General features: G+C 44.5%; 1 protein-coding gene across 5 annotated transcripts in view; it reads right to left on the bottom strand.

Annotated features, from left to right (window-relative positions):
• The window catches only part of DPP6 (dipeptidyl peptidase like 6), a 551,379-nt gene that overhangs the window by 67,126 nt on the left and 457,222 nt on the right, over positions 1–27,031 (bottom strand). For all 5 annotated transcript variants that reach the window (XM_038755599.1, XM_038755601.1, XM_038755600.1 and 2 more), the window contains one exon: positions 9,004–9,124. In XM_038755599.1, the coding sequence (XP_038611527.1) occupies positions 9,004–9,124 (121 nt within the window). The remainder of the gene's footprint in view (positions 1–9,003; positions 9,125–27,031) is intronic.

The following is a 27,031-nucleotide window of genomic DNA, read 5'->3' as shown; positions in this document are numbered from 1 at the left end:
TCATCATCCCAATTTTCTCATTCTAAAATAACCCAAGCAGTGAAGACTATTTACAGTTCATCACCCTTAGGGCGCTCATTTCTAAGTTCTCTCATTATCCTCTAACTGTGCTTCTGAAATAGGCTGCTTTTTTTTTTCCAAGGAGTCGGTTGGATTACTCCCATTCTGCCTGTTTTGGTGCATCGGGAAGCTAGATAATTCTTGTTCTTTCTTTAGAGCCACAACAGTTTCTCTTTCTGACAAAGTAAAGGTGCACTTACAACGTTTATAGCTGGGCTGGGGGGAGAAATGGTAATTAAAATCAATTTGAAGATTATTCCCTAGGGAGAATATGGACAGGTTGTCTAAGAAAGCCAACTAGTGTAACTTCAGAGAAGCAGTATGGTCCAGTGGAAAGAGTATGGGCCTGGGTCAGAGGACCTGGTTTCTAATCTTGGCTCCACCACTTGTCTGCTGTGTGACCTGGGCAAGTCACTGTCACTTAATTTCTCTCTGCCTCAGTTACCTCATCTGTAAAATGGGGATTAAGACTGTGAGCCTCACGTGGGACATGGGCTGTGTCCAACCTGTGTAGCTTGTATCTACCCCAGAACTTAGTACAGTGACTGGCACATAGTCACTGGTACAGTGACATAGCATCTGATTTTTTTTCCAAATCAGATTAAAACAATGCTTTGCACTCAGTAGGTGCTCAACAAAACCAATGATGATGACAAAAGTTAGAGATCTAGATGGAAAAGTTAGAGATGTTAGATGGTGAGGTCTATAACCATCATAATGGAAGAAAAGGAAATCAACCATCACATATTTCCTCAAATAATTCTTGGAATATTGGGCTATATAGACAATAATTATGGAATTTCTCAAGTTATTAGGGCACATAGTGTTGGAAGTAAGTCAGAACGGGCCTCTTCTACCCTCCTCTCCTGACCCCCAAGGAAGGCAGCTCACTGCTGCGGCCGTGATCCGAGCTCAAGTTAGAATTTCACTTTGTTTTCTGCCCTTTCATCAGGATTCCTGAGTTGTGCACCCAATATTACTACGAGCTTTTTGTGTGACAAATTTTGTGTGAGCTTTTTAGATGTGACAAATGGTACTCTCCAAACAAGTTCCATGAATCACCTTTCTCCCTCCCTCAAAGGCTAGTTACTTGCCCTCTATAACCCAAGAACATATGTTATTTGCATAAATGAATGTGAGCTAAGGCTCCTAAACAATCAGTCAATCCATGATATCTATTGAGGACTTACTGTATGCAGAGCACTCTACTAAGCCCTTGGGAGAGTACAATTACAGCAGATTTAGCAGACAAGTTTCCTGCCTACAATGAGCTTACAGTCTAGTAGGGATAGCAGACATTAAAATAATTTATGACTATGTGCATAAGTGTTGGGGGTGGGGAGGGCTGATAATGGTAAGGATCCAAGTGCATAGGTGACACAGAAGGGAGAGGGAGTAGGGGGTATGTTGCCAATTTGTACTTCCCAAGCGCTTAGTACAGTGCTCTGCACATAGTAAATGCTCAATAAATACGATTGATGATGATGAGGGCTTTAGTTAGGGAAGGCCTCTTGGAGGTGATGTGAGTTTAGGAGGGGTTTGAAGGTGGGGAGAGTGATAGTCTGTCACATATGAAGAACAGGAAGGTGAGTATGAGTATACATGATCATTTTTTGGGGGGGGGATAGGGGTGTGACTAAATAAAATGGCTTGATGATAATCAGCTGCTATCAATTCCTAAATGGGATGTAATACCACTACTGAAAAATCCCTCAAAATGCTGCATCTATTTGAGGAAGTCAAGCCTCATGGAGAATGCCAGGAGACCTGCAAAATAGCAAGACACAAATAACGTGCGTAATAGACCTGCATTTTGAAATAAATGGCCCCATTCTAAAAACAGAAAATCTTCTTTATTCCAATCTGCATCTGGTTCTCTTTTCCCTTCCACTAAATATTTTATCCGAGGCGTCGAAAGCTGAATTAAAGGGGGGCGGGGGGGGGGGGGGAGGCTAAAAGGAAATCAGTGCACACTCAACCAGAAGGAAAATGGTGCTTTCCCCTTGCAATGCTCCCAGTTTTGCGCTCTAATCAGTGCCATGTCATTTGCATATTACACAGTTCTAGCGGGATCATTATCATCAGAGGGATCTTCAAATTCAATCATTGCGGCATAAGAACCATGGAAACAAAGCACTGTTCTCACCAATGAAATCATTTTGCCACAAGGTGGCAATCTCCCTTTCATCTTCCCCTTGGCACAAAAGAGGCAAAGTTCACGCTTTGATTTCCTGTCTCCTAACTTCACCCTATTCATGGCCATGATACGCCTTTCGGGTTTTTTATTCACCTCTCTCTGTTCCAAGGGGAATTTGCAAGTCCTCTGTTAACTCCTACGGACTGAGAAACCACCAAGTTAGAATATAAGGAAGAAGAATTTCTTCTCCTTCTGGGAGCCAGACAGCATAGGGAAGCATATTTGCCTCCAAATGGTACCTTTCAAACAGTTTGGACGCTATAGGTTCCATGAGTTTGGGAATCAACTAGCCCAATTTCCCCACCCGATTCCCAAAGATCAGGGGAGGGAAAGTGAGCCAGTTTTCTCTATTCACTCTGAATCCCTCCCCTATTTTCTGCCCCCTAATTCCTCAGCTATAGCTTCTTTTCTGGTAGGATAAGCCTTCCCAGCTCTGGTGCTTCACAAAAAGAGAGGAATTTTGTGAGAAAACTAATCCACTGACACCCAGAACCCTCAGAGACAGATACATGGAAAGAAGATGCTCAATACTGACATCGGAAAGGAATTAGACTAATTGGGAATTTTCCAGAGGGGACTCTGGCTCATTGCTTTTGGGCTCTTCTCTGGGCTGAACCAAGAATATTTCCATTTATTTAGCGAAATATGTGAAATCCAAATTAGCATTTCCTCCTGCTCACTCCACCCAAAATAAAGGCTACAGCCAGTTGGGTGCTTTGTCCCCTAGTCTGTAAACTACTTGTGGGCAGGGATCGTGTCTACCAACTCTACTGTAATGGTACTCTCTCAAACGCTTAGTACAGTGCTCTGCCCACAATAAGCCCTCAATTAATACTATTTGATTAACTGCTTGGATGATTCTGACCCACCAGACTTCTTGCGTGGGGGAATGGTGATGGTGATCTTTTCTTCCCACATCTCCTAGGATCCCTGCACTTAGGGGCAGCCAATTGCCAAGAAAACCTTCATTCAGAAAAGAAAAAGAAAAAGGGGAAGAAGGATGGAGGAAAAAAGAATCCCATAGTGTGTGTGTTACTTGAACTGACAGAAATTCAAGAATGCATCAACAGGGTTTGAAACAAAAATTATGATGTAGTGCTGTTTTACTATTGCATGCAATTCTGGGAAGCCAAATAACATGACACTGAGAATGAATTATGTTCTAAAACGGGGTCTTGGCTGAAATCCAAGCAAGAGGGAGATGCATTAACCCTGGGTTTATACGTTTTCTCCAGAATAACTGCATCCCCCATGCATCTCATGGGGAAGAGATGATGTTATTTTGTGACTCGCAGCATGGAATCATAACATTACATGTGATATTACTTTAAATACTCATAAGCTTGCTAGCTAACTCTTCCTGGTTTGTATGGTTTTGCAATTAACATTTTAATAGGGGAGTAACAGAGAAGCTATCAAGGACAATCTAATAACCTTAAACATATGCTCTCAAATAATGGCTCTCATAATGGAATGCAGTTTGCAAGTGTATTAGCACAGGATACTTAACATTTAAAAGAAGTAACAAAAACATGTTAGAGTAGATGATTCTCTACCTAGCCACCAATACCCAAAGGCAGTGTGGCCTAATGGAAAGAGCACAGTAAAGGGAGCCAACTAGGGTTCTAAACCCCACTTCAACACTTGCTTGTTCTGTAATTCTGGGCAAGTCACTTAACCTCACTGAAACTGTTTTCTCATCTTTAAGATGGGGATTAAAAGCCTGTTCACAGAAGCTTAGTCTGATCTGACTGCATTGTATCTACCCCAGTGCTTAGCACAGTGCTTGGCTTATAGCCACACTTAAATCCCACGGTTATTATTATTACAAATGCGGATAAACCCACAAATGCTAGAGATATTCCCCAATACCGTATTTTTATTTCACAATCAATCTCTTGCCTCAGTGATATCTAACTCAAGGTTCTGGAATTTCCTCTTAGAAGGTGTCTCTTTGAATTTTAACGAAACAAATGACAATTCAATCAGATTGCAAAATCCTCTGGGAGGCAATGACAAGTTCCTCGATGAGCTCTGTCCAGCTCTGAGTCATGTCGGGAAAAATGTTAAAAAGCAATCATCACTAGAAAACTGACAAAAATTAGATTGGATTTTCAAAATTACAGCTGGCTTTTTGCCCAAGACTCAAAGGGAAAATTCAGCATGAATCTGGCACTTAAATCTCATCCGCTTTAGTGCATAACTCAAGACAGGATTTCGGGGTCTCCGCCGCTATAATTAGTTCTGCTTGGAGTGATTAGAAGTATGCTCGGATCAACCCGCTGCCAATTCGAAATAGAAAACTCTCCAAGAATTAAGTAAACTCACCACAAGGTGGCATGGAACACTCATAAATCTCTCCCACTGAGGGACTAATTTCCAGACGCCGCCAGAAACCTAAAGGGAAACATCACCCTTCTTCATCCTCAGGTGTGGAAGGCATTTTAGGAAGCACCTACTATGTGCTAAGAATTGTGGCAGCTGCCAGCTAATCAGATCGGACCCACTTCCTGTTCTACACGGGCTTACAGTATAAGGGGAAAGGAGAACAGGTATTGAATCCCCATTTTACAGATGGGAAAACTGAGGCAAAGAGCAGTTTAGAGACCTGCCCAAGGTCACACTGCAGGCAAGCACTGGAGCTAGCACTAAAACCCGGGTCTCTTGAATCCTTCCACTCTCTTGACACTGAGCCCCACTGCCTTCCTAATTTGAAACTTGGAGTTTATTACAGTCAGCAATCTCCTGCTCAGTCTCCTTCTGATGAGCCCCACATCCTTTGGTATCTTTTCCAAGCTCTCTCTTGTCTAATTTTCTCTAGCTTCTGTTACTTGATATTTCATTTAATGCTGAAGTGCTGAAGCCCATGCAGATTATTGGGTAGGTCTAGTTCGATGTAAATGACATGGCCCCCTACTAAAGTGAATTAACATAATGAAGCTGCAGGAACCCAGAGGGATTCCTCTCTGTCCAATTAATCAACAGTATTTACTGAGTGCCTACTACATGCATATCAAAGGTATTTATTGAGTGCTTACTGTGTGTTGAGCACTGTACTAAGCACTTGGGAAAATTCAGTACATATGCATATTTCTGTACTAACGCTTGGAAGAGTACTCTCAATCAGAGCCCCTGGACAGCCTTGCAGATATGTCAACAGCTGACACGATGGTATTCGAAAGAGTCAACTTTCAACATTGGATTCTGAGCCAAGGATAACTGGCAGACATTTGTTAGTATGTTTGGTTTTGTTCTCTGTCTCCCCCTTTTAGACTGTGAGCCCACTGTTGGGTAGGGACTGTCTCTATGTGTTGCCAACTTGTACTTCCCAAGCACTTGGTACAGTGCTCTGCACACAGTAAGCGCTCAATAAATACGATTGATGATGATGATGATGAGACAGTGTTTCTTCACTGGGCAGAAATTACGCCAAAGGATTTTTCATCGTGACCCTTACCTAAGCAACCCCAGGGGGCCAATAGAGTGAAATACAACATCAATTAAGAACCTCAATGACCAGTAGCTGCAATTAATAATTGGGAAGGAAAATATAGAGTTGAAGGGAATTTGAGGAAAGAGTCAAGCCAAATGGCTTTCCTCAGTCACTGTCAGGGAAGGCAAACATCTCTCAGTTTCTTGGAATTTCAATACTTATTACTACCCATTAGACTGCAGTCTCCTTGAGGGCCAGACAGGTTTGCTGCTGTTGCATTTTCCCAATCATTAGTATATACAATACACTTGGGAGGTACTCAGGAATTAACATTGACAATGACAACATTTACGTGAATGGTACATTTCCTGATTTTATCTCCCCTCTTAGGTTGAAAGTTACTGGGGCTTTACCAGACTATCGCAGTTATGCTTGTAATAACATGGGCCTGGTAGTCAGAAGACTTGGGTTCTAATCCCTGCTCTGCTGCTTGCCTGCTGTGTGACCTTGGACAAGTCACTTGCCTTCTCTGTGCCGCAGTTCCCTCTTTTTATGGTATTTATTCTAAACTCAACACTGTAAATTCGTTATGGGCAGGGGATGTGTCTGCTAATTCTGTTGTAGTCTACTCTCCCAAGAGCTTAGAACAGTGCTGTGCCCACAGTAAGTACTCAATAGACACCACTGATTGATTAAGCGCTTACTATATTCCAGGCACTGTACTAAGCACTGAGCTGCAACTGCAAAATGAGGATACACAGTAATCAGGTCAGATATAGTCCCTGTTCCACATAGGGCTCACAGTTAAAGCATGAGAAAGAGCAGGTTTTTAATGTCCATTTCACAGATGAGGAAACTGAGGCACAGAGAAGTGAAGCGACTTGGCCCGGGTCACACAGGGGGCGGGAGGGGTAAATGGTAGAGCTGGGTATTACCTGTTCTCCCTCATACTTAGACTGTGATTCCTATGTGGGACTTATGATCTTGAATCTACCTCAGCGCTTCGTACAATACTTGGCACATAGTAAACACTAAAAAAACTCACCTAATCATTATTATTAAAAGCAAAGTTATTATTATTATTATTATTATTACTATCATGAGTAGTAGTATTACTAGGATGGTAAGCTCCTAAGTCTTTTAAAGCCATTCCAACTTGGACCTACTCAGGTTGTGTCCTTGGGGGACCTCACTGGATGTATTTCTGTACCCCAGCACCCCAAAAGTCTCTGGCTTCTGGCGGGGGAGGAGGGGAGGGTCTCGTCTGCTCCTTCCAATCCCACAGTGGGAGAGGCAGTTTGGAGGAGGAATGTCCTCTCCTACCATCAGAGCAGTCGCTCAGTACCATGGTTACTGCTGCTGCTGCGGCTGCTGTGCTCAGGAGGGTCAGAGTCCCCCAGCAGGACTCAGCCTGGTCAGGTAGACGCAGGAACTGATTATAGAGCTAGTGGCCCCTCCTAATAATAATAATAATAATAATAATGGCATTTATTAAGCGCTTACTATGTGCAAAGCACTGTTCTAAGCGCTGTTCTAAGCTCCTACTCTCTTGGCCCTGCCAGTCATGGTCTGGCTGGGGCAGTGGGGTGCAGCCACCTAGTGGAAAGCACCCCAGGCCTGGGAGTGCTAATCCCAGCTCTATCATTTACTCCTCCCGCCCCCTGTGTGACCCGGGCCAAGTCGCTTCACTTCTCTGTGCCTCAGTTTCCTCATCTGTGAAATGGACATTAAAAACCTGCTCATTCTCATGCTTTACCTGTGAGCCCTATGTAGAACAGGGACTGTATCTGAACTGATTACTATGTATCTACCCCAGCACTTAGCATAGTGCTTGGCACATAGTAAACACTTCACAAATATAAAAACAGCAAAATTAGCAGGTGGGCAGAGGTACAGTCTACCACGAAGGGCATTCCATTTGATACACCCAAGCCACCGCGGCTCTCCCAGTGCCTCCACAGCAGTTGTGTAAGGGCAATGGTCTGGGTGCCACTCTCGGTTATGCCAGGGGTGGAGAGCTGCCAACCTTGGCTGTAGACTGTCTTTTCTGTCAGGCTGCCAAGCAGCACAGAGCCTCCCGTAGTGCCCTTCCCTGAATCAGAGAGCTGACAGATGGAATGAGTTTTGGAAGTTCGTTTGAACTTTCTCTGAGTCCTTGGAGAATTGCTCCTTCAGAGCCCACACAACCTCTTGATCCGAGTCCATCCACAAGGCAAAATTTACATATTATCAAGGCAAGGTCATTAATATGTGATGTGACAGGAGCCTACATGGGGATGATGCCCATTTCAGATTCATTAAATATGGAGACCATTAGCCTCCCACTCCAAATAATTGCTATTTCATTTACCAGATCCCCACAGGGCCAGCACAGAAAAGACACACCCCAAAATACCTCATAACACCTGCAAGAACTTGAATAAATCATGGATAAACTGCTTTCATCATGACCATTACTTTCACGCTAGCTTTCTGCAACCAGAGATGGGGATGGGAAGCAATTTTAAAATTTTTACAATAGTTCTCAGGGTTCTGGTTTGGACACAATGTGATGCTTGGTCTCAAAAAGAAAGCCCCCTTATTCTCCCACGAGGTGTCACTGTAAAGTAAGCGTCTACTTTCCCACACCTGCTCAGCTAATTCAGTCAGAAGGGAGGCTGAATGGCTGAATCAAGGTGATTTCAAGGCAAACGTAATACTGCAGATTATCTGGACTACTGTCCAGATAACTACACCAGGCCCCATTGAGAGGCCCCTTGGAATCCTTGCACACTGAAATTTAGTTTTTGTGTTAACAGTGAGTCCCATCTTGGACAGGGGCTAAGTCAGACCTGATAATCTTGTATCTACCACAGTGCTCAGTACACTGCCAGGCACATAGAAAGCACTGAACAAATACCACATTGAGAGCACTGTTTCCATTCTGATTCCTGCTGAGGGCACAGAGAACTGCTGCCTTTGCCACAGATAGGGAAGGTGTTTTGTTACTGGTCTAGATTTCACAAGACCATTTCCATCCTCAAAAAAACAGCACCGTAACCCTAACTACTTAGGGTTAATTAGTTCTCCACCTTCAAGATCTACTTTCGTGAATGTCAAGCCTCCTATGTGGACAGAACCCCCGGCATGGTTTGAAAAGGCCAAGGGGCCAGTAGGCAGGGTGTTGGAGTTGGTCTTTTCGACCACCCACACCGGCCTGGGAGAATTCGGGGGCAGATGGGCAGAAGACATGCATAGGGAAGATTCTGTGAGCCTTATGGATACTAATCCAGAGGCGATAACTCACCCACCAGCCCCTCCCCGTGCATCTTACCTTCATAGAGCCAGTCGCTGAGGCCATTGAAAATCACACCTTCCTTCCCGGTGGAGACCACCCGGATAGCTTGCTTCCCCACGTGGGCGCAGTAATAGATGTTATTCTCAAAGATGAAGATCTAATTTGAAAAGAGAGACAAAACAACAATCAGTGAAGCAGTCATCAAACAGTGCCTGACTTTTTACAGCAATCTACCATGCCGACATCCAGTCTCCATGTGGGCAACCAATTTAATTTTCACACAGTCCTTCGCCTCAGTTATTTCTCTGGCACCACTGCTTTAGAAAGACCCGATGTGAAGCTTGTTCCAGGTGCCTATTTATGGGGACAGAGAGCTGAAGGCACAGGTGAGGTCACTCTGTTTCCTAGGCCAGTGTCTGTCAATAGATCAGCCAGTCATATTTACTGAGTGCTTACTGTGTGCAGAGCACTGTACTAAGCACTTGGAAGAATACAAGGAAACAGACATATTCCTTGCCTCAAAGAGCTTATAGTGACTTCCCTCCCCCCTTTCCTCCTTTCTTCCCTCTCTTCCTTCCTTCCTCCCTCCCTCCCTCCCTTCCTTCCTATTTATTGAGTGTCTACTGAGTGCAAGGAACTGTACAAAGTGCTAGGGAAGAATGTAATAGTAAGAATGACAATAATAACAATGATGATGATAAAAAGGGCATTTGTTAAGTGCTTACAATGTGAAAAGCATTGTGCTAAGTGCCGGGATAGATACAAGATAATCTGGTAAGACACAGTCCCTGTCTCGCATGGGGCTGACAGTCTAAGAATGGGGGACAGCATGCATTCAATGTCCATTTTACAGATGAGCAAACTGAGGCACAGAGAAGTGAAGGGAAGTGGCAAAGCCGGAATTAGAAGCCAGATCTCCTGACTTCCAGTCTGGTGTGCTTTCCACTAAGCCACTTTGCTTCTCAAAGAAGACATGGTCCCCTGATCCTCAGGAGGCTCCTGATCTAGAAGGGGGCCTGGGAGATGGGCAATACGCACATTGGGATAAACTGAATTTAAAAAGATCAAACAATCAAGGGCGAACACTTCACCCCAAAACACCCACAGGCAAAGACTCTAACTCCATTCTGGAAGATGGAATTGTAATTTCACAGAGCACAGCCAGGAGAGGGTGGTTTGGGGGAAAAGAAAAAAAAGCTACAACAACAGCATTTGCTGTCTGCTCAGGCTCTGTGAGCAGGCTTTTCCAACAGAAATGAGCTGGAACATTTCCAGCAACTGGGAGAGAGGCTGATTTAATTTCAGCCACCATATCCTCGTGAGTTTGCCTTGAGGCCCAAGCTTTACATTGTCTTTTGAGTCAAACAGGGCTGTGGCCAATTAATACTTTCTCCAAGTGAAAATATGCTGTGACAGTTATCACATCAAACTCTTCTCTCCTGGATTGAGTTTTCAGTCGGTGGAGAAAACAAATGGGGATAATGAAAGAGAGCCACTTGGTTCAAAGGTGTTTTCTGTTTTCTTTCTGGAAGTTCCACCTACTCTGTTGAGCAGATAAGTCTCAGACAATGACACTCTGCACAGAACAGGATTATTTTCAAGTGTTGGATATGGTGGCTTCTGTCAGATAAGAGATCAGCATTTACAGAGAAGAGAAGAAACAAGAATGACTTTAAAGTGAGGATCTAGAGCTGGGTGTCAATGAGATGCTAAGTGTCCCCAAATCAACTAACTCTCCTCTGGACTGGGGAGTATCCTGGGTTCCAGATTGAGGACACCCGATACAGTAACATGACGGTGTTTACTAACCACTTATTTTGTATCAAGCATTGCATCATTATAGATATTTGATCATCAAATTGACAGTCTATCCTGCAGTGATTGGCAGGGGCATGGTCTGGAATCCAAACCAATCCGTAAATATCTTTACTTTTGCCTCCCCCGGTTAAAGTGTATGCTTCTTATGGGAAAGGAACATGCCTTGGGCTTCTCAGTACAGTGCAATGCACTCAATAAACACTGAGTTTATTGAGTGGTCAATAAACACTGAGTTTATTGAGTGGTCAATAAACACTGTTGTTACTACTACTACTACTACAGTTACAACTACTATTACTCTATAGGCCCTGGCTTAGTGTGTGATTGAGGTTGCTGCCTGGGGCTGCTGATATTTTTCCTTGTCTGATTCATGACAAATTCCCAAGGGGCAGAACTGTGTCGTGCTAGGGCCCAGTGTGATGATTTCCACCCTGTGGGTGGCTCAACAAATACTTGCTGCTGCTGATGATACGGTCAGCATACTTAAGGTAATAATGTTAATAAAACCATAGGAAATAGACCCTAATTCAGCCAAAAGCACATTGTCTGCCAGAAAAATCTGTCATTCATTCATTCATTCAATTGTACTTATTTAGTGCTTACTGTGTGCTGGGTGAAGCACTGTACTAAGCGCCTGGGAGAGTACTAAATGTTTTGGATAGAATACTGTTAGTGAATTGGGAAATGTGCATCTCACTGTAAGTTCTCTAGACTGGTTAGCTTCTTGTGGGCAGGGAACATATCTACCAACTCTGTTACATTGTACTTGCCCAAGTGCTTAGTATCATGCTCTGCACAAACTATGTGTTCAATAAAAACAATTGACTGATTGATCTGACAAATTTTGGATCCCAGCTCTGCCACATGTCTGCAGTGTGACCTTGGCAAGTCACTTCACCTCTCTGTGCCTGTTACCTCATCTCTAAAATGGGGATTGAGAAAGTGAGCCCCACGTGAGACAGAGACTGTGTCCAACCTGATTTGCTTGTATTCACCCCAGTGCATAGTAAAGTATTTGGCATATAGTAAGAGCTTAACAAATACTATTATTCCTCCTCTAGACTGTAAGCTCTTTGTGGGCAGGGAATGTCACTGTTTATTGTTGCATTGTACTTTTCCAAGTGCATAGTACAGTGCTCTGCACAGTAAGTGCTCAATAAATACAAATGAATGAATGAATGAATCAATCAATCATATTTATTGAGTGCTTACTGTGTGCAGAGCACTGTACTAAGCGCTTGGGAAGTACAAGCTGACAACATATAGAGACAGTCCCTACCCAACAGTGGTCTCACAGTCTAGAAGAATCAGTTTGTGAGCATGCGAGCGTTGCATGATGCTGGAGTTTTCCTTAAATTGCGGTTTTGCAGGAAGGCAGCTGCTATTTCTGGGAGAGCTGGGTGTACAGGACACTTCTGGGTTTGCTTTTTGAGCCAGCCTGGATACAGCCTCCAGCCACTAAATTCCCCCAATATGCTGACGTGAAGTGTCATTATCCCACTGAATTCAGCCCAGGGCCCAATACAAGGAGCATCAAACTTTGGTAATGAGAATGTAGTAATCATTAGGTCTTTCGGATAATGGACCTCTACAAAGGCCCAGAAATCATAAGCAATAACACCACAAGAACCATCTAAAAGCACGTGCAATTTGATCAATTATCTAACGCTGCTCAACAGAAAATGGCACTCTGCAAACTCTTTCACACACTGGTTAACCTCATTTCTCGGCTCTGGCCCAGAGAAGCCCTCCGCCCGCCAAACAAGCTGGTGAATTTTATAAGATGACAGAAAAATCGATTCTTTGCTTTGTGTGCTGACTGCATTTTTATTCATTTTCCAATTATGGATGGTCTTGCATTTCCAGCATACACACAGCACCAGGAAAATGTGACACCGTCAGAGATCCCAAAATCTACCTAGACATTCTGATTGTCTCTAGGGGCTCTCTGAGGAGCCTTTTAAACACTGTCACCCTTTAAAGATAAATTTAACCCTTCAACAAGATGCAGTTCTCTGCACCTAGTAGGGCTTTGCTAATTCCTGCTGCTGCTGCTGGTTATCAAGGTAGGTTTATTTCCCTATATCATACAATTATAATAATAATAATTTTAAGTGTCTACTATGTGCCAAGTACTACGCAAACCCTGAGGTAAATGCAAAATAATCAGTTCGGACACAGTCCCTGACCCATGCAGGGTTCCCAGTTGATGAGAGAGGGAAAAAAGGGATTTAATCCTGCATCGTGCAGATGAAGAAACTGACACACTGAGACGTGAAGTGACTTGCCTAAGGTCATACAGCAGGCCAGTGGCAGAGCTGGGATTAGAACCCAGTCCTCTGAATCGCTGGCCCATGTTCTTTCCATTACACCATGCTGCTTCTTTGAGCAATCCTTTTCTTCCTCTTGCCCAAAGAATTCTACCACTCCATCTAGTTTAGAATATGTCACCCACATCTACAGATGACTTGGATAACTGAGTCCTGAAAGTCTATTACGACTTCAGTTTTCTACTTATTTCAGTGTCAAAAAGAATAAACCAAGTTATTCTCCTAAAGCACCCATACGACTGACTCCTAAAGCATCCATACGATTGAGAAGGTAGACCCAATCCCTACCTGCGGATCATCCAAGACCTCTCCCTTTCTGCCTCTTCACCATACCATTCTTCACTGGCACTTCCCTTTTGGATTCCTCCAGAAGGTGGTAGAGGAACTGATGAAAACTAAAGTCAGGCCCTTTTGCTGCTTGCTTATTGCTTAGGGAAAAGATTCGCTGAGAAAAGGGGTTGAAACTATGACCCAAAATGAGGCTTGAGGATTACTTGTAGGTTGCAATAATCCGGGTGATCTCTGATTGTAATTACTATCGGAAGAAAAAGCTGGCTGAAGTTAACCACAGAGGTTTTCACAAACTGCAATAATCGTCTCCCAAGCCTTTAAACCTAAAGACTAAAAAACTCTTCTAGAACACTGGCAGACCCCAACAGACCCCAGCACTAGGTAACCTTTGACTTCACATCCCGTCTCAATGACTGCTTGCTTGCTTGCTAAAGGGACAGTCTGTTTTTCCCTCACTGGGTTGGATTTCCAAGCCCATTCAAAAGCTGCATTCCTTTTTTTATTAATCTGGCTCACCGACCTGTTGGCCTGGGAGTAAGATGATCATGGGTTCTAATCCCAGCTCTGTCACTTGTCTGCTGTGTGACCTTGGGCAAGTTACTTCACATCTCAATGCCTCCGTTACCTCATTTAGAAAATGGGGATTGAGACTGTGAGCCCCAAGTGGGACAGGGGACTGTGTCCAATCCGATTTGCTTGTATCCACCCCAGCGCTTAGAACAGTGCTTGGCACATAGTGAGCACTTAACACATACTACAAATATCATTATTATTATTGGTGCATTTTGTGCTTCAAGACGTTAATCAAGCAAAATCTTTCAGGATAACATGATAAAACTAGTGTTATATACTGGCTACTGATTGGTCATCTTCATAGCTTGATTAGTCCCCCCAATCTTCTGACCGGGGGTGGCCTTGGGGAAGAGGGAGGTGGGACTTTCCTTGTAGTTCACGAGAAAGGAATCCGGCTGTTCTGGCTCATCAGCCCTGGCTCCAGAGTGGCGGCCGGACTGGGGTAAGCAGGAAGGCAATTGTGCCAGACCTTGGGGGTTCATGCCGTCCGAGGTCCATCTCCACGCTTGTTGTGCCGAGCTCCAGAGTGGCATCCACTCTGGAGAGAAGCAGTGTGGCCTTAACTAAATGTTAGTCACTTAATACAATGTCTGGCACATAGCACTTACCAAATACTCCAGTTATTATTGTGGAAAAAGCATGGGCCTGAGAGTCAGAAGGACCTGGGTTCTAATCCCAGCTCTGCCACTTCTCTCCTGGGTGACCCTGGGTAAGACACTTCAATTCCCCATTCCTCAGTTCTCCTGTTCTCTCTTCTACTTAGGCTGTGAATGCCACAAGGAACAGGGACTGCATCCAACTTAATTCACTTGGATCTACCCCAGCACTTGGAACAGTGTTTGACACATATTAAGTGCTTTGCATACACCATTAAAACTATTTCTAACATACTAAGGAAGCCATGAATATTTCAAAGTGCATTGCCACCATTATTTAAAACCATCCCTGGTTTTAAAGGATACCCCGTCTCCTGCGCAAAACAGATGGCATGCTGGCACCTTTCAATATGCATCCTGCGTTCTGAAGAAAAAATACAATTTATTGAGTACCAGAGTGCTTGGGAGAAGGCAATAGAATTAGAAGATAAGATCCCAGCCCTCAAGGAGCTCAATATCTAGTAGGAGAGGCAACATGAAAATTTACAGATAGGCCGCAGAAGGAGAAGTGGAGTCATATCTTTATATGACACGAATGTATCTACCGTCAGCGGGGAGCTCAGTAATTTCCACTTCTGGAAAAACCCTGCACTCCAAAATTACAGCAAAATGAAAGTGTTCATTAATAAACTTGTACTTCAAATTCTTCAGAGTGTCAGGAGAAATCCAAGAGGCAAGCTATCCCTACGGTGATGAAACTGTTACCTCTTGGAAGTTAAATGCTAATGAGGAGCAATAGCACTTTAAGTAAGATTTCCCTATCCACCGCCAATTCACTGTCTGGCTCTTCACGTATTCTAGCTGACCAAAAAGAATAGTTAAAATACAACCATTATGGTGAATCATACCATTCAAGAGCCTTATCGAACTTCCATTATTAAGGGAACAAAATTACCAGTTTCTAATTTATAATCGCCTTCCTGAAAATGCAGTTGGGCTCTGCGGGTAGAAAGAAAGAGAAGCAAGATAACACTTGCCTAGTATCAATTGAAAAATTGTAAAGATCATAATGTGCAACAACACATTTGAAAGTTGAAGGTCTGGAAGTTTCATAATTAATCTAATTAGCCCTGGCCTTCAAACTGCCACCCTAGAAAGCCATGTGATCCTATAGAATTTTTAAAGTACATTTTGGATTAACACTGCCCAGCAAAAAGATTTGAAAACCCTGAAGGAGAAACCTCCAAAGGCTTTTTCCATCTCTCAATCACCATCATTTCTTTTCTTTGGGTTGCAGAGGAATCCAGGTTTTACACGTGGCAAGTGAAAATCGGGGCGCTGATTTTAAAAGTGAGGAGGCCCTTAAATAAACAAATATATTGGTCTACACAGGCAATCACACAATAAGGAAAATTCTAATTCTCTCTAAATGTACCAGATGAGACACATCCCTTGCACTAGAGAAGCAGTGTGACAGTGAATAGAGCATGGGCCTGGGGGTCAGAAGGACCTGGGTTCTAATCTCGGCTCCGCCACATGTCTGCTGTGTGAGCTTGGGCAAATCACTTCACTTCTCTGGACCTCAGTTACCTCATCTGTAAAATGGGGATTAAGAGTGTGAGCCCCAAGTGCGACAGGGACTATATCCAACCTGATTATCTTGTATCTACTCCAGTGCTTAGAACTGGGCACATAGTAAACGCTTAACAAGCACCATAATAGTAATAATTACCATTATTAGGGGCCAGAAGTTGACTTAATCTCCCATCCCTGGCCAAGGGTGACCAGGTCTCCAGTTTTATACAAGTCAGTATGGTGTTAAGCTATTTTTTCCCCTGTCCCTCCAAGTACTTACCACCACTCAGAGTACTTATGTACTATGTAGTTAGTACTTAATTACTTCCTCCTATATTTGGTCTCTGTCTCCATATTGGACAATCAGTAGTAGTCACTGAATGCCTACCATATGCAAAATCCTGTGCTTAGCACTGGGAGAATATACTAGCTCACCGGCAGCAATCTGATCTATTAATTATGTCTCTCAGAACAATCTTTTATTCAGAGAGTACCAAGAAACATGGTGTAACATTTAGTAAAAGATGAATTAACAGCTTTAGGTATTAGGCCTGTACCTTTCAGCTTTTTCAGCCACCTATGACTTTTTAACACTGCAAGGAAATTAACCTGGGTTCTCCTTATCCAAAATCTGAAAGAAATCATACTGTGTCTAAAAGAAACTGGGCTACAGAAATGAAAAAAAGTTACAAATCTCCAAAAGACTACCCACAGCCTCCTCAGTTGCCACAACACTGTTAAAGAAGGAGTGTTGGGTGAAAATCTTCAGGGATAAAATGAGAAGGCTGTGGGCTGAGGAGATACTTCAGCCTGTTTGCACAGCATTTTAATCAAAAACATACCCCGTCTGCCTAACGAATAATTTCCATTTTTTTTTCCCCTAGTGATTATCTGCTAACCAATTCACTAATTTCTTGATGACGCACCATGTAAAGAAACAGACACAGGAAATTTGAAAGACAGTACTCACTAACTACATTCCCAATGGGGTGGGGGGGGGAGGGGAGGGAGAGAGGGAGAGAGAGAGAGGGAGAGGGGGAGAGAGAGAGAGAGAGAGAGAGAGAGAGAGAGAGGGAGGGAGAGAGAGAGAGAGAGAGAGGGAGGGAGAGAGAGGGAGAGAGAGAGAGGAAGAGAGAGGAAAAAAACACGAAAAGATCCAGGAATCCCAAGCCTTCAGCACAATCCAGATTATGGGGGTGGAGGAGGCCCTGAGTAGATCATTTTGGGGAGCCTGGGAGAAGTGGGGCTACTTGAGGAGAAGCTCCTTCACAGAAGCTCCTATCCTCTCCCCGACTTTCCTGTCCCTGTTGACAGCACCACCAACCACCCTGTATCACACGCCCGTAACCATAACCAACTAGGCCTTCAATTTCCTCTTGTCCCATTCCCTTCTACAGCTCCCTTGTTCTTGAATTTACACCCTTTACTCATCCATCTCATCTCCACTGGTTCCTTCCCCTCTGCCTTCAAACATGCCCATGTCTCTCCCATCCTAAAAAAACCCTCTCTTGACCCCACCTCACCTTCTAGTTATCGTCCCATATCCCTCCTACCATTCCTTTCCAAACTCCTTGAACGAGTTGTCTACACGCGCTGCCTAGAATTCCTCAACAACAACTCTCTCCTCGACCCCCTCCAGTCTGGCTTCCGTCCCCTTCATTCCACGGAAACTGCGCTCTCAAAGGTCACCAATGACCTCCTGCTTGCCAAATCCAACGGCTCATACTCTGTCCTAATCCTCCTCGACCTCTCAGCTGCCTTTGACACTGTGGACCACCCCCTTCTCCTCCACACGTTATCTGACCTTGGCTTCACAGACTCCGTCCTCTCCTGGTTCTCCTCTTATCTCTCCGGTCGTTCTTTCTCAGTCTCTTTTGCAGGCTCCTCCTCCCCCTCCCATCCTCTTACGGTGGGGGTTCCCCAAGGTTCAGTACTTGGTCCCCTTCTGTTCTCAATATACACTCACTCCCTTGGTGACCTCATTCGCTCCCACGGCTTCAACTATCATCTCTACGCTGATGACACCCAGATCTACATCTCTGCCCCTGCTCTCTCCCCCTCCCTCCAGGCTCGCATCTCCTCCTGCCTTCAGGACATCTCCATCTGGATGTCCGCCCGCCACCTAAAGCTCAACATGTCGAAGACTGAGCTCCTTGTCTTCCCTCCCAAACCTTGTCCTCTCCCTGACTTTCCCATCTCTGTTGACGGCACTACCATCCTTCCCGTCTCACAAGCCCGCAACCTTGGTGTCATCCTCGACTCTGCTCTCTCATTCACCCCTCACATCCAAGCCGTCACCAAAACCTGCCGGTCTCAGCTCCGCAACATTGCCAAGATCCGCCCTTTCCTCTCCATCCAAACTGCTACCCTGCTCATTCAAGCTCTCATCCTATCCCGTCTGGACTACTGCACTAGCCTTCTCTCTGATCTCCCATCCTCGTGTCTCTCTCCACTTCAATCCATACTTCATGCTGCTGCCCGGATTATCTTTGTCCAGAAACGCTCTGGACATATTACTCCCCTCCTCAAAAACCTCCAATGGCTACCGATCAATCTGCGCATCAGGCAGAAACTCCTCACCCTGGGCTTCAAGGCTCTCCATCACCTCGCCCCCTCCTACCTCACCTCCCTTCTCTCCTTCTACTGCCCAGCCCGCACCCTCCGCTCCTCCTCCGCTAATCTCCTCACTGTACCTCCCTCTCGCCTGTCCCGCCATCGACCCCCGGCCCACGTCATCCCCCGGGCCTGGAATGCCCTCCCTCTGCCCATCCGCCAAGCTAGCTCTCTTCCTCCCTTCAAGGCCCTGCTGAGAGCTCACCTCCTCCAGGAGGCCTTCCCAGACTGAGCCCCTTCTTTCCTCTCCCCCTCGTCCCCCTCTCCATCCCCCCGTCTTACCTCCTTCCCTTCCCCACGGCACCTGTATATATGTATATATGGTTGTACATATTTATTACTCTATTTATTTATTTATTTATTTATTTATTTTACTTGTACATTTCTATCCTACTTATTTTATTTTGTTGGTATGTTTGGTTCTGTTCTCTGTCTCCCCCTTTTAGACTGTGAGCCCACTGTTGGGTAGGGACTGTCTCTATGTGATGCCAATTTGTACTTCCCAAGCGCTTAGTACAGTGCTCTGCACATAGTAAGCGCTCAATAAATACGATTGATTGATTGATTGATCCATCTCTCAACCCCCCAGCCCTTATGTACATATCCATAATTTATGTATATTAATGTCTGTTTCCCCCTCTAGACTGTAAGCTTATTGTGGGCAGGGAACGTGTCTACCAACTCTGTTATACTATACTCTCCTAAGTGCTTTCTGCAGTATTACATACACAGTAAGCACTTCATAAATATGATTGATGGATTGATTGGTTCTTTACACGTGATTTAGTTACTAACACTGCTAATCCCTATTAATCCCTATTTTACAGATGAGGAGGCTGAGACACAGAGAAGTTAGGTGATTTGCCCAAGGTCACAGTGCAGACAAGTGGTGGAACTAGGATTAGAATCTAGGTCCTCTGACTTCCACTAGGCCACGCTGCTTCTCAACAGAACTCAAAATGGAGGGAGGAGGCAGTATACTAAAGGGTCTCCCTCCCCCTACTTCTATTCTAGAATCCCAGGCCAGAACTTTTCAAATAACAACATTGATAATAATAATTGCGGTATTTGTTAAGTGTTAACTTTGTGTCAAGCATTGTACTAAGTGCTGGGGGCTCAAAGTCTAAGAGGGAGAAAAGGTATTGAATTCCCACTTTGCAGATGAGGGAACTAAGGCACAGAGAAGTGAAGTGACTTGCCCAAAGTTACACAGCTAGTTAGTGGCACAGCCGGAATTAGAACCCAGGTCCTCTGACTCCCGAGCCAGTACTCCTTCCGCTAGGCCACACTGCTTCTAATCTCTGTAAAGCTCAGTGGAAGTTTTTCAACATTCTCTCTGGAGCAGAGCAGAGCAGTGCAGGCACGGATTTGTACCTGTGGCCCAGCCACCCCTAGCCCTTTTGTACATATCAATTTACATACCCTTCTATTTAAGCCCTAACTCCTATATTTCTGATCACTTCTCCGTCTTCCTCGTATCTGGAAATTACTTGACTGCCTTCCTTTCCTGCTAGGAGATAAGCTCTTTGAGGGCAAATATCCAGTCTGCTAATTGTATTGTACTCTTAGAGTTCAGTACAGAGCTCTGAAGACAGTAAGTACTCAATAAATCCTACCGATTGACTGATTGATAATGAAGGGTCACAGACCCGTCATTTTTAATTCTCAGTCTTGGAGCCACGAAGTCTGATGGTTGCTTTCTCCTAAAGAGTTCCCAACCTAACCTTCTGCTGGTTTCTTTGAATGCCTAACGGTGCAGTTCATGGTTTCAAACTCTTTCAAGCGAACTGAGGTGACACCATGTATTTCTGATTCTGGAAAACGTAGGAACAGTTGCTAATGGGGCTCCTTCTTCTCCCTGTCTTAATGGGAGAGTGCTTTTGCCTGTAGCAGCACATAGAATTGTGGCCAGTTCTACCATACTTCTCTGCCCTACTGTTTGATGTGTTTATTTTAATTTATGGCTGCCTTGTTACATTACCTAAGGAATATATCAGTAAATGGACTCTTACTGTAGAACTCTGGTTGGGCTTTGAAATTCTACATGATGGATTATCTTGAAATTCTCTAACCTAATAGTGCTGATGCTTATGTAGGGCACCCTTATAAATTCAATTTTTCACAGAGAAGGCAGTAAAACCCTCTTTGGTCACAACTGCATTAAGGAACCCTATGAGCAGAGAAAAGCATTATCTGGGGGCTCATACAAATATTTAGATTTGGGACACCTGTACTCTATTTTCAACTCTATTTTCAAGCAGCATGGTCTAGAAGAAAGAGCCCAGGCCTGAGAGTCATAAGGACCTGGGTTGTAATCCCGATACTACCACCTGTCTGCTGTGTGATATCGGGCATGTCACTTCACTTCTCTGTGCCTCAGTTACCTCATCTGTAAAATGGGGATCAAGGCTGGGAGCTCCATGTAGAACATGCACTGCGTCCAATCTGATCAGCTTGTATCTACCCCAGTGCTTAATTCAGTGCCTGGCACACAGTAACACTTAAAAAATACCAGAAAAAAAACAAACAAAACAATAACAAAAACTCTTTTTCGGATTTACTCTTCATTTCTCCCCTCTTCTGAAAAGTGACTCTCAGAAAACATATTTATTGAGTTCTTACTGTGAGCAGAGTACTGTACTAGGAGATTTGGATCTGGAAAAGAGTTTAGAGTGGTAGTGAAGAAAGGCAAAGTACCCCAAAGAACTCCCAAAGACTGTTGCTCCCAATGCTTCTCCTTCAATCTCCTTAGAGTGTCTCATGGCTGGTAAGAGGTGCAAACAGTTCAATAGAGGAGTTGATTTTCTACAACCTTCATCATATTTTGGGGTCGCCTCCTCATTCCTGGCTTGCTCCTCCCCTCTGAAATCTGGTGTCTGAAAGGGCCAGCTTTTTTTCAGTTCTCCCAGGTCCTTCCTTGCACAAGTCCTGCTCTCCTAGAATATCCACATGTGTTTACTGCCAACCCTTGTATATTTCCTTGGGTCAGAGAGAATAGCGAAGGGATGTAGACATATAAATCTGTGATGTGTGAACATATTCCATTAAATGTCTCTTGTGCATTTTGTAATTTAAAGGCTACCCTTGGTAGAGCTGTTAAATCACTCATTAATAGAGTTCAAGCTATTATTTGGGGAATATAAGGAGATTTCCTCCTCTGTAATATTAATTCATTGGCTACCTCAGTGCCCACAATGAATGATTTTACATCGAATACCTGATTAGATGCTTTTATAAATTATTAACGTAGTATCGTTCTCATCCACTCCTCTCCCTGAATAGTGTGGCCCAAGAAATGACCTCCTTTTGCTAAAAAGATGATGCAGTTGACACTCACTGGATTTGTTGAAGTACTCCCTCTGCCTGGGATCCAATCAGATGGATTAAACCTTTAGGAGCTAGTGCCCCACAGAAAGAGGGGATCTTCCTTATCCCTCCTTGCTGCAATATCTCCCTGGATGGAGGGGAGAATTGCTGACGGTCAGGTGGTAGGTTCTCCAATGGCTGCTTCCTGACTGGAGGGGAGAACTGCTGACAGACAGGACAGAATGGCGGCTTTATCTGAACTCTTAGGCTTCCCTGGGCCTTCGCATCAAGAACCGCAGCCCTGTGACATGCAGTCTGTACACTTGGGTGACTTGCAACCTGAGAGCTGGCACCACTGTAAGACAAGAGGGTCAATGAGGTTGTCTTATTCCTCCCCGTTTAGGTGAAACAGGATCAACTGGGCCATGGGGGCTGCTTCTCCACTGTTTCACCTGAGCATTAAACCGAGCTAGATTAACTGCCTGCAGCCAACAGAAGTCTATGATTGATTCATCTGCTCCTGCCATAGATGATGGTGGTGGAGGACGAGAGCGTGAGAAGTTCCCAGAGTGGGGCTTTTGTGCAGGAAACACCCCGCTTCCCAGGCTCTTCCTCCCCAGTTGTACAGCGAGAGAGGTTTGATCACCTCCTGATCCCATTGGCCCCGTCAAAGAGGTGCCGGTTTGAGGGGGTCGTCTCAGCCCTCCTGCCTAGAACAAAATTACCCTGACAGCCTTGGCTGGTGATCGAGTTAGAGGAGTTGTGCCTGTTGGGCTGGGTTAGTTCCAGAAGGCATCAAACCGTTGGGATGTGAAAACTGAAAAACAACTCGGCAGGAAGCCCTGAGGAACCCCATCCATTTCATCTGGGACTGTGCTGAGCATGGGGAAATGAAACCTGCATACTGTGGGGCTCCCCATCTGACCCTAATCTGACTTAAGTGCCCCCCCCCCACCCAGACTGTAAACTCACTGTGAGCAGGGAACGTGTCTACTAACTCTGTTATATTGTACTCTCCCAAGTGCTTAGTATAGTGCTCTGCACAGAGTAAGTGCTCAATAAATACGATTGGTTTACTGATCTGACTACTTAATTGCTACTTAACACATGGGCTGTGTCGAAGTGTCAATAGCTCTAGTGGTTGTGGGCTGGCAGGATAAGCAGGACACTCAAGAGACACCTAGTTTATTCCCCTGCTTCTGCCAGGACTCTAATGGACAGAAACTGCCCAAATGTGAAATTCCAAGAAGCAACTATAGGAATGATTAACATCTCATGGATTCACTCATAATTAGCTGGGAAATACATCCAGTTGACTGACACTTACTTACAAGATTATAAGGTCCTTTTGGGCAGGGATTGTATCCTCTTGCACTTTCCAGAATATAGAGAAGCAGTGTGGCCTAGTGGAAAGAGCATGGGTCTGGGATCATAGGATGTGGGTTCTAATCCCAGCGCTGCCCTTTGCCTGCTGTGTGACCCTGGGAAAGTCACTTCACTTCACTATGCCTCAAGTGGTCAATCAATTAATGGTATGTTTGAGTGCTTACTGTATGCAATGATAATAGCGATAATTGTGGTATTTGTTAATAATAATAATAATAATTGCATTTGTTAAGCGCTTACTATGTGCAAAGCACTGTTCTAAGCGCTGGGGGGATACAATGGGATCAAGTTGTCCCACGTGGGGCTCACAGTCTTAATCCTCATTTTACAGATGAGGTAACTGAGGCTCAGAGAAGTTAAGCGACTTGCCCAAGGTCACACAGCAGGCATGTGGTGGAGCCAGAATTCCAACCCATGAGCCAGAATTCCAACCCATGACCTCTGACTCCAAAGCCCGGGCTCTTTCCACTGAGCCACAATGCTTTAAGTGCTTACTATGTGCTCAGGCAATGTACTAAGCACTGGGGCAGATACAAGATAATCAGGTCCCAAAATGGGGCTCAGAGAGGAAGTAGGAGGGAGAACAAGTACTGAATCCCCATTTTGGAGATGAGAGAACTGAGGCACAGAGAAGCTAAGAGGCTTGTCCAAGGACACACAGCAGGTAAGTGGCTTAGCTGGGATTAGGACCCAGGTCCTTTGTCTTCCAGGCCCATGCTCTTTCCACTATGCCAAGTTGCTCCCTGATCTTTAAAATGGGGGCTCAATACCTATTCTCCATTCTATTTAGACTGCGAGCCCCACCTAATACAGGTATTGTGTCTGACCTAACGATCTTGGATTACTCCAGTGCTTAGTACAGTGCTTGGCACATGGTAAACATGTAACAAATACCACAATTGTTATTGTATTTAATCAACTGATCAATCATATCTACTCAATGCTTACTGTGTGCAGAGCACTGTACTAAGTGCTTGGGAGAATACAATTTAGCAGAATTGGTGGACACATTCTCTGCCCACAAGTTTACAGTCTAGAAATTGAGTATCTGTATTCCTTCCTGATACACTCTTGCTCTCCTTCCTGCTGCCAATCTTTTGGATTCTTGTCTGCCTTCCCCATGCAAGCTGTGAGTTCCTTGAGGTCAGGGAACTAGGTTCCCTTTTACAGTGATTTAACGTTCTTTCAGAAACCCTTCCCAGGGTACAGTGGGGGCCTTCCTTGAGCACCTCAGTGCTTTTCAATCATTGCCCTGTCCATGGGGACTAACTTTTCATGTTGAAACCACGGGCAAAGAGGCAGGGATTATCACTAGGGGTTGGTAGGTTGTGGGGGGGGAGGTGTTGAGGACTGGGAGGGGCCAGACTTCAAGAATGAAAAGGTCAGAAAACCACCATTTGGGGTCTTTTCAGCCCCCAGTGAAAACTCTTGAGTTGTTGTCAGAGACCTGGTATGAACAAAGCAGGCTGGGAGTGCAGCTCAGCCAGCTGTGATGGCTACTGCTCCTGTACAGTGGGGCACCTTAATACATCTACTACTACTACTAATAATAATAATGATAATTGTGATATTTGTTAGGTACTTACTATGTGCCAGGCACTGCACTAAGCACTGGGGTTGATAAAAGGTAATTGAGTTGCACACAGTCCCTATCCCACAGAGGCACAGAGAAATGAAGTGACTTGACCAAGGTCGAACAGCAGACCGGTGGCGGAGCTGGGATTAGAAGCCTGGTCCTTCTGATTCCCAGGCCCATGCTCTATCCTCTAGGCCACACTGACTATTTTCCTAGGAGAGAGGGGAGGAGAGAAGCACTGCAGAACCTGAAACTCAGCTTTGGATCCCTGACCTTTTCAAATCTTGCGACCTTTCTTTAACTCAGAGAGCAGAGGGCCCTCCATTCTCTACCACCAACACAAAGGCTAAGCTCAGTCTCAGATAAGGATTTCTCATTTATGAGCACTGAGCTTCCCAAAGCCCCTTGGTTGTTGAAAGTACCTGCCTGGAGCAGAAGATAATCAACACACCATAAACCCCAGAGAAACAGCCTTTGCAGTGTTAAAGCTAATACTACACAGTGCTGCCAATGCCAGATATTGTTCTCAAAAGATCTCACTGGGGGGGAAAATGACTCTGTGTGTGCTAGCTTTTTATAGTACAAGTTCTTTTCACCTTCAGATATTTTTCTGACTCAGTACAAAAGAGATCACAAGACCAACCTAAACTGTTCCTGTTCCAACACTTAGCCAGCTGCAAAATGTTACAGGTTTATTTTTCTTTTTTAAGGTTTAACTTCCTTTTATTGCAACCCAAGATGCCACTTTACATAGGAACACAAACCAAGCCACACTGGGTCGGGCCAAAGGTTCACCCAGCCTGGCTCTCTGTCTCCAACAGAGGAACTAAGGATATCTTGGAGCAACAGGATGATGGAAGAGTCCTTAGCACCCATCTGATGGTAAGCCATGCTTTTCCTCGAAAAATTCATCTTGGATCTGCAAGCCACAGATCTATCCAAACCCTTCTTGCTCTTAAAACATTTAATGCCTCCACAATTTCCAGGGAAATTAATTCCACTTGCTGCCTTCTGGGAGAGGTGATTCTTTGGCTTGTGACCCCTTCACTTTCAATGACTAATGTGCCCCCTTGTCCTGGAGTTTTGAGGTTTGGGAGCACCCCAGCCCGGGTTTACCTGGGCTTACTCTCCATAATTTTGTCCCCACCTGGAAACCTCAGCCAAAGAGCAGCAAAAGCCACAGGTTTAAAGGAAAAAAAAAACCCGAAAACAAAACCCAAAACATTTGAAGAAAAATTATCCAGGGTGGAAAAGCTGTGTTGTGCCTTTCCTTCCCTCCTTCAACTAGACTCTTTTTATGACAATCCGAGTCACTTTGCTTTAGGGTGCATATCACACTGACCTGTCACTCAAGAATATACCCTTGAACTCCAGTGATGTTGTCACTTTTTCTACCCCTCCCCTTACTTCCTAGTTACTATTTATCCAGAAACTCAATGGGCCAAACTACTCTAGGTGCCAACTTTTCTCTGTGAGCACCGGGACGAAAAAGAGGTGGGCTATATAGAGCCAGCAGACCAGAAAACCACCATTTTGGATCTTTTTGCCCCCATAGATAACGCTCAGAGCTTGTCAGATGAGAGAGGCAGCATGGCCCAGTGGAAAGAGCACCGATTAGGGCGTCAGAGAAGCTGGGTTCTAATCTTGCTTCCACCATTTGCCAGTGTGACCTTGGGAAAGTCATTTAGCTTCTCTGGGTCTCGGTTTCCTCATCTGTAAAATAAAGATTAAGTACCTATTCTCCCTCCCACTTAGACTGTGAGCCCCTTGTGGGGCAGGGTATGTGTTTGACCAGATTATTTTATATCTACTCTGGAGCTTAGTATAGTGCTTTGCACATAGAAAGCATTTAACAAGTCAATCAATCAATCAATCGTATTTATTGAGCGCTTACTGTGTGCAGAGCACTGTACTAAGTGATTGGGAAGTACAAGTTGGCAACAAATACTAGTTATTAGTAACTTGTAGTGCTAACTCACTTTAGTAGTGGATAAAATGAC

This window comes from Tachyglossus aculeatus, chromosome 13 (assembly GCF_015852505.1).
Source record: "Tachyglossus aculeatus isolate mTacAcu1 chromosome 13, mTacAcu1.pri, whole genome shotgun sequence".
Taxonomy (NCBI): Eukaryota; Metazoa; Chordata; class Mammalia; order Monotremata; family Tachyglossidae; genus Tachyglossus; species Tachyglossus aculeatus.
Note: the sequence above shows the minus strand (reverse complement) of the source record. Positions and strands in the feature narration are given on the sequence as shown.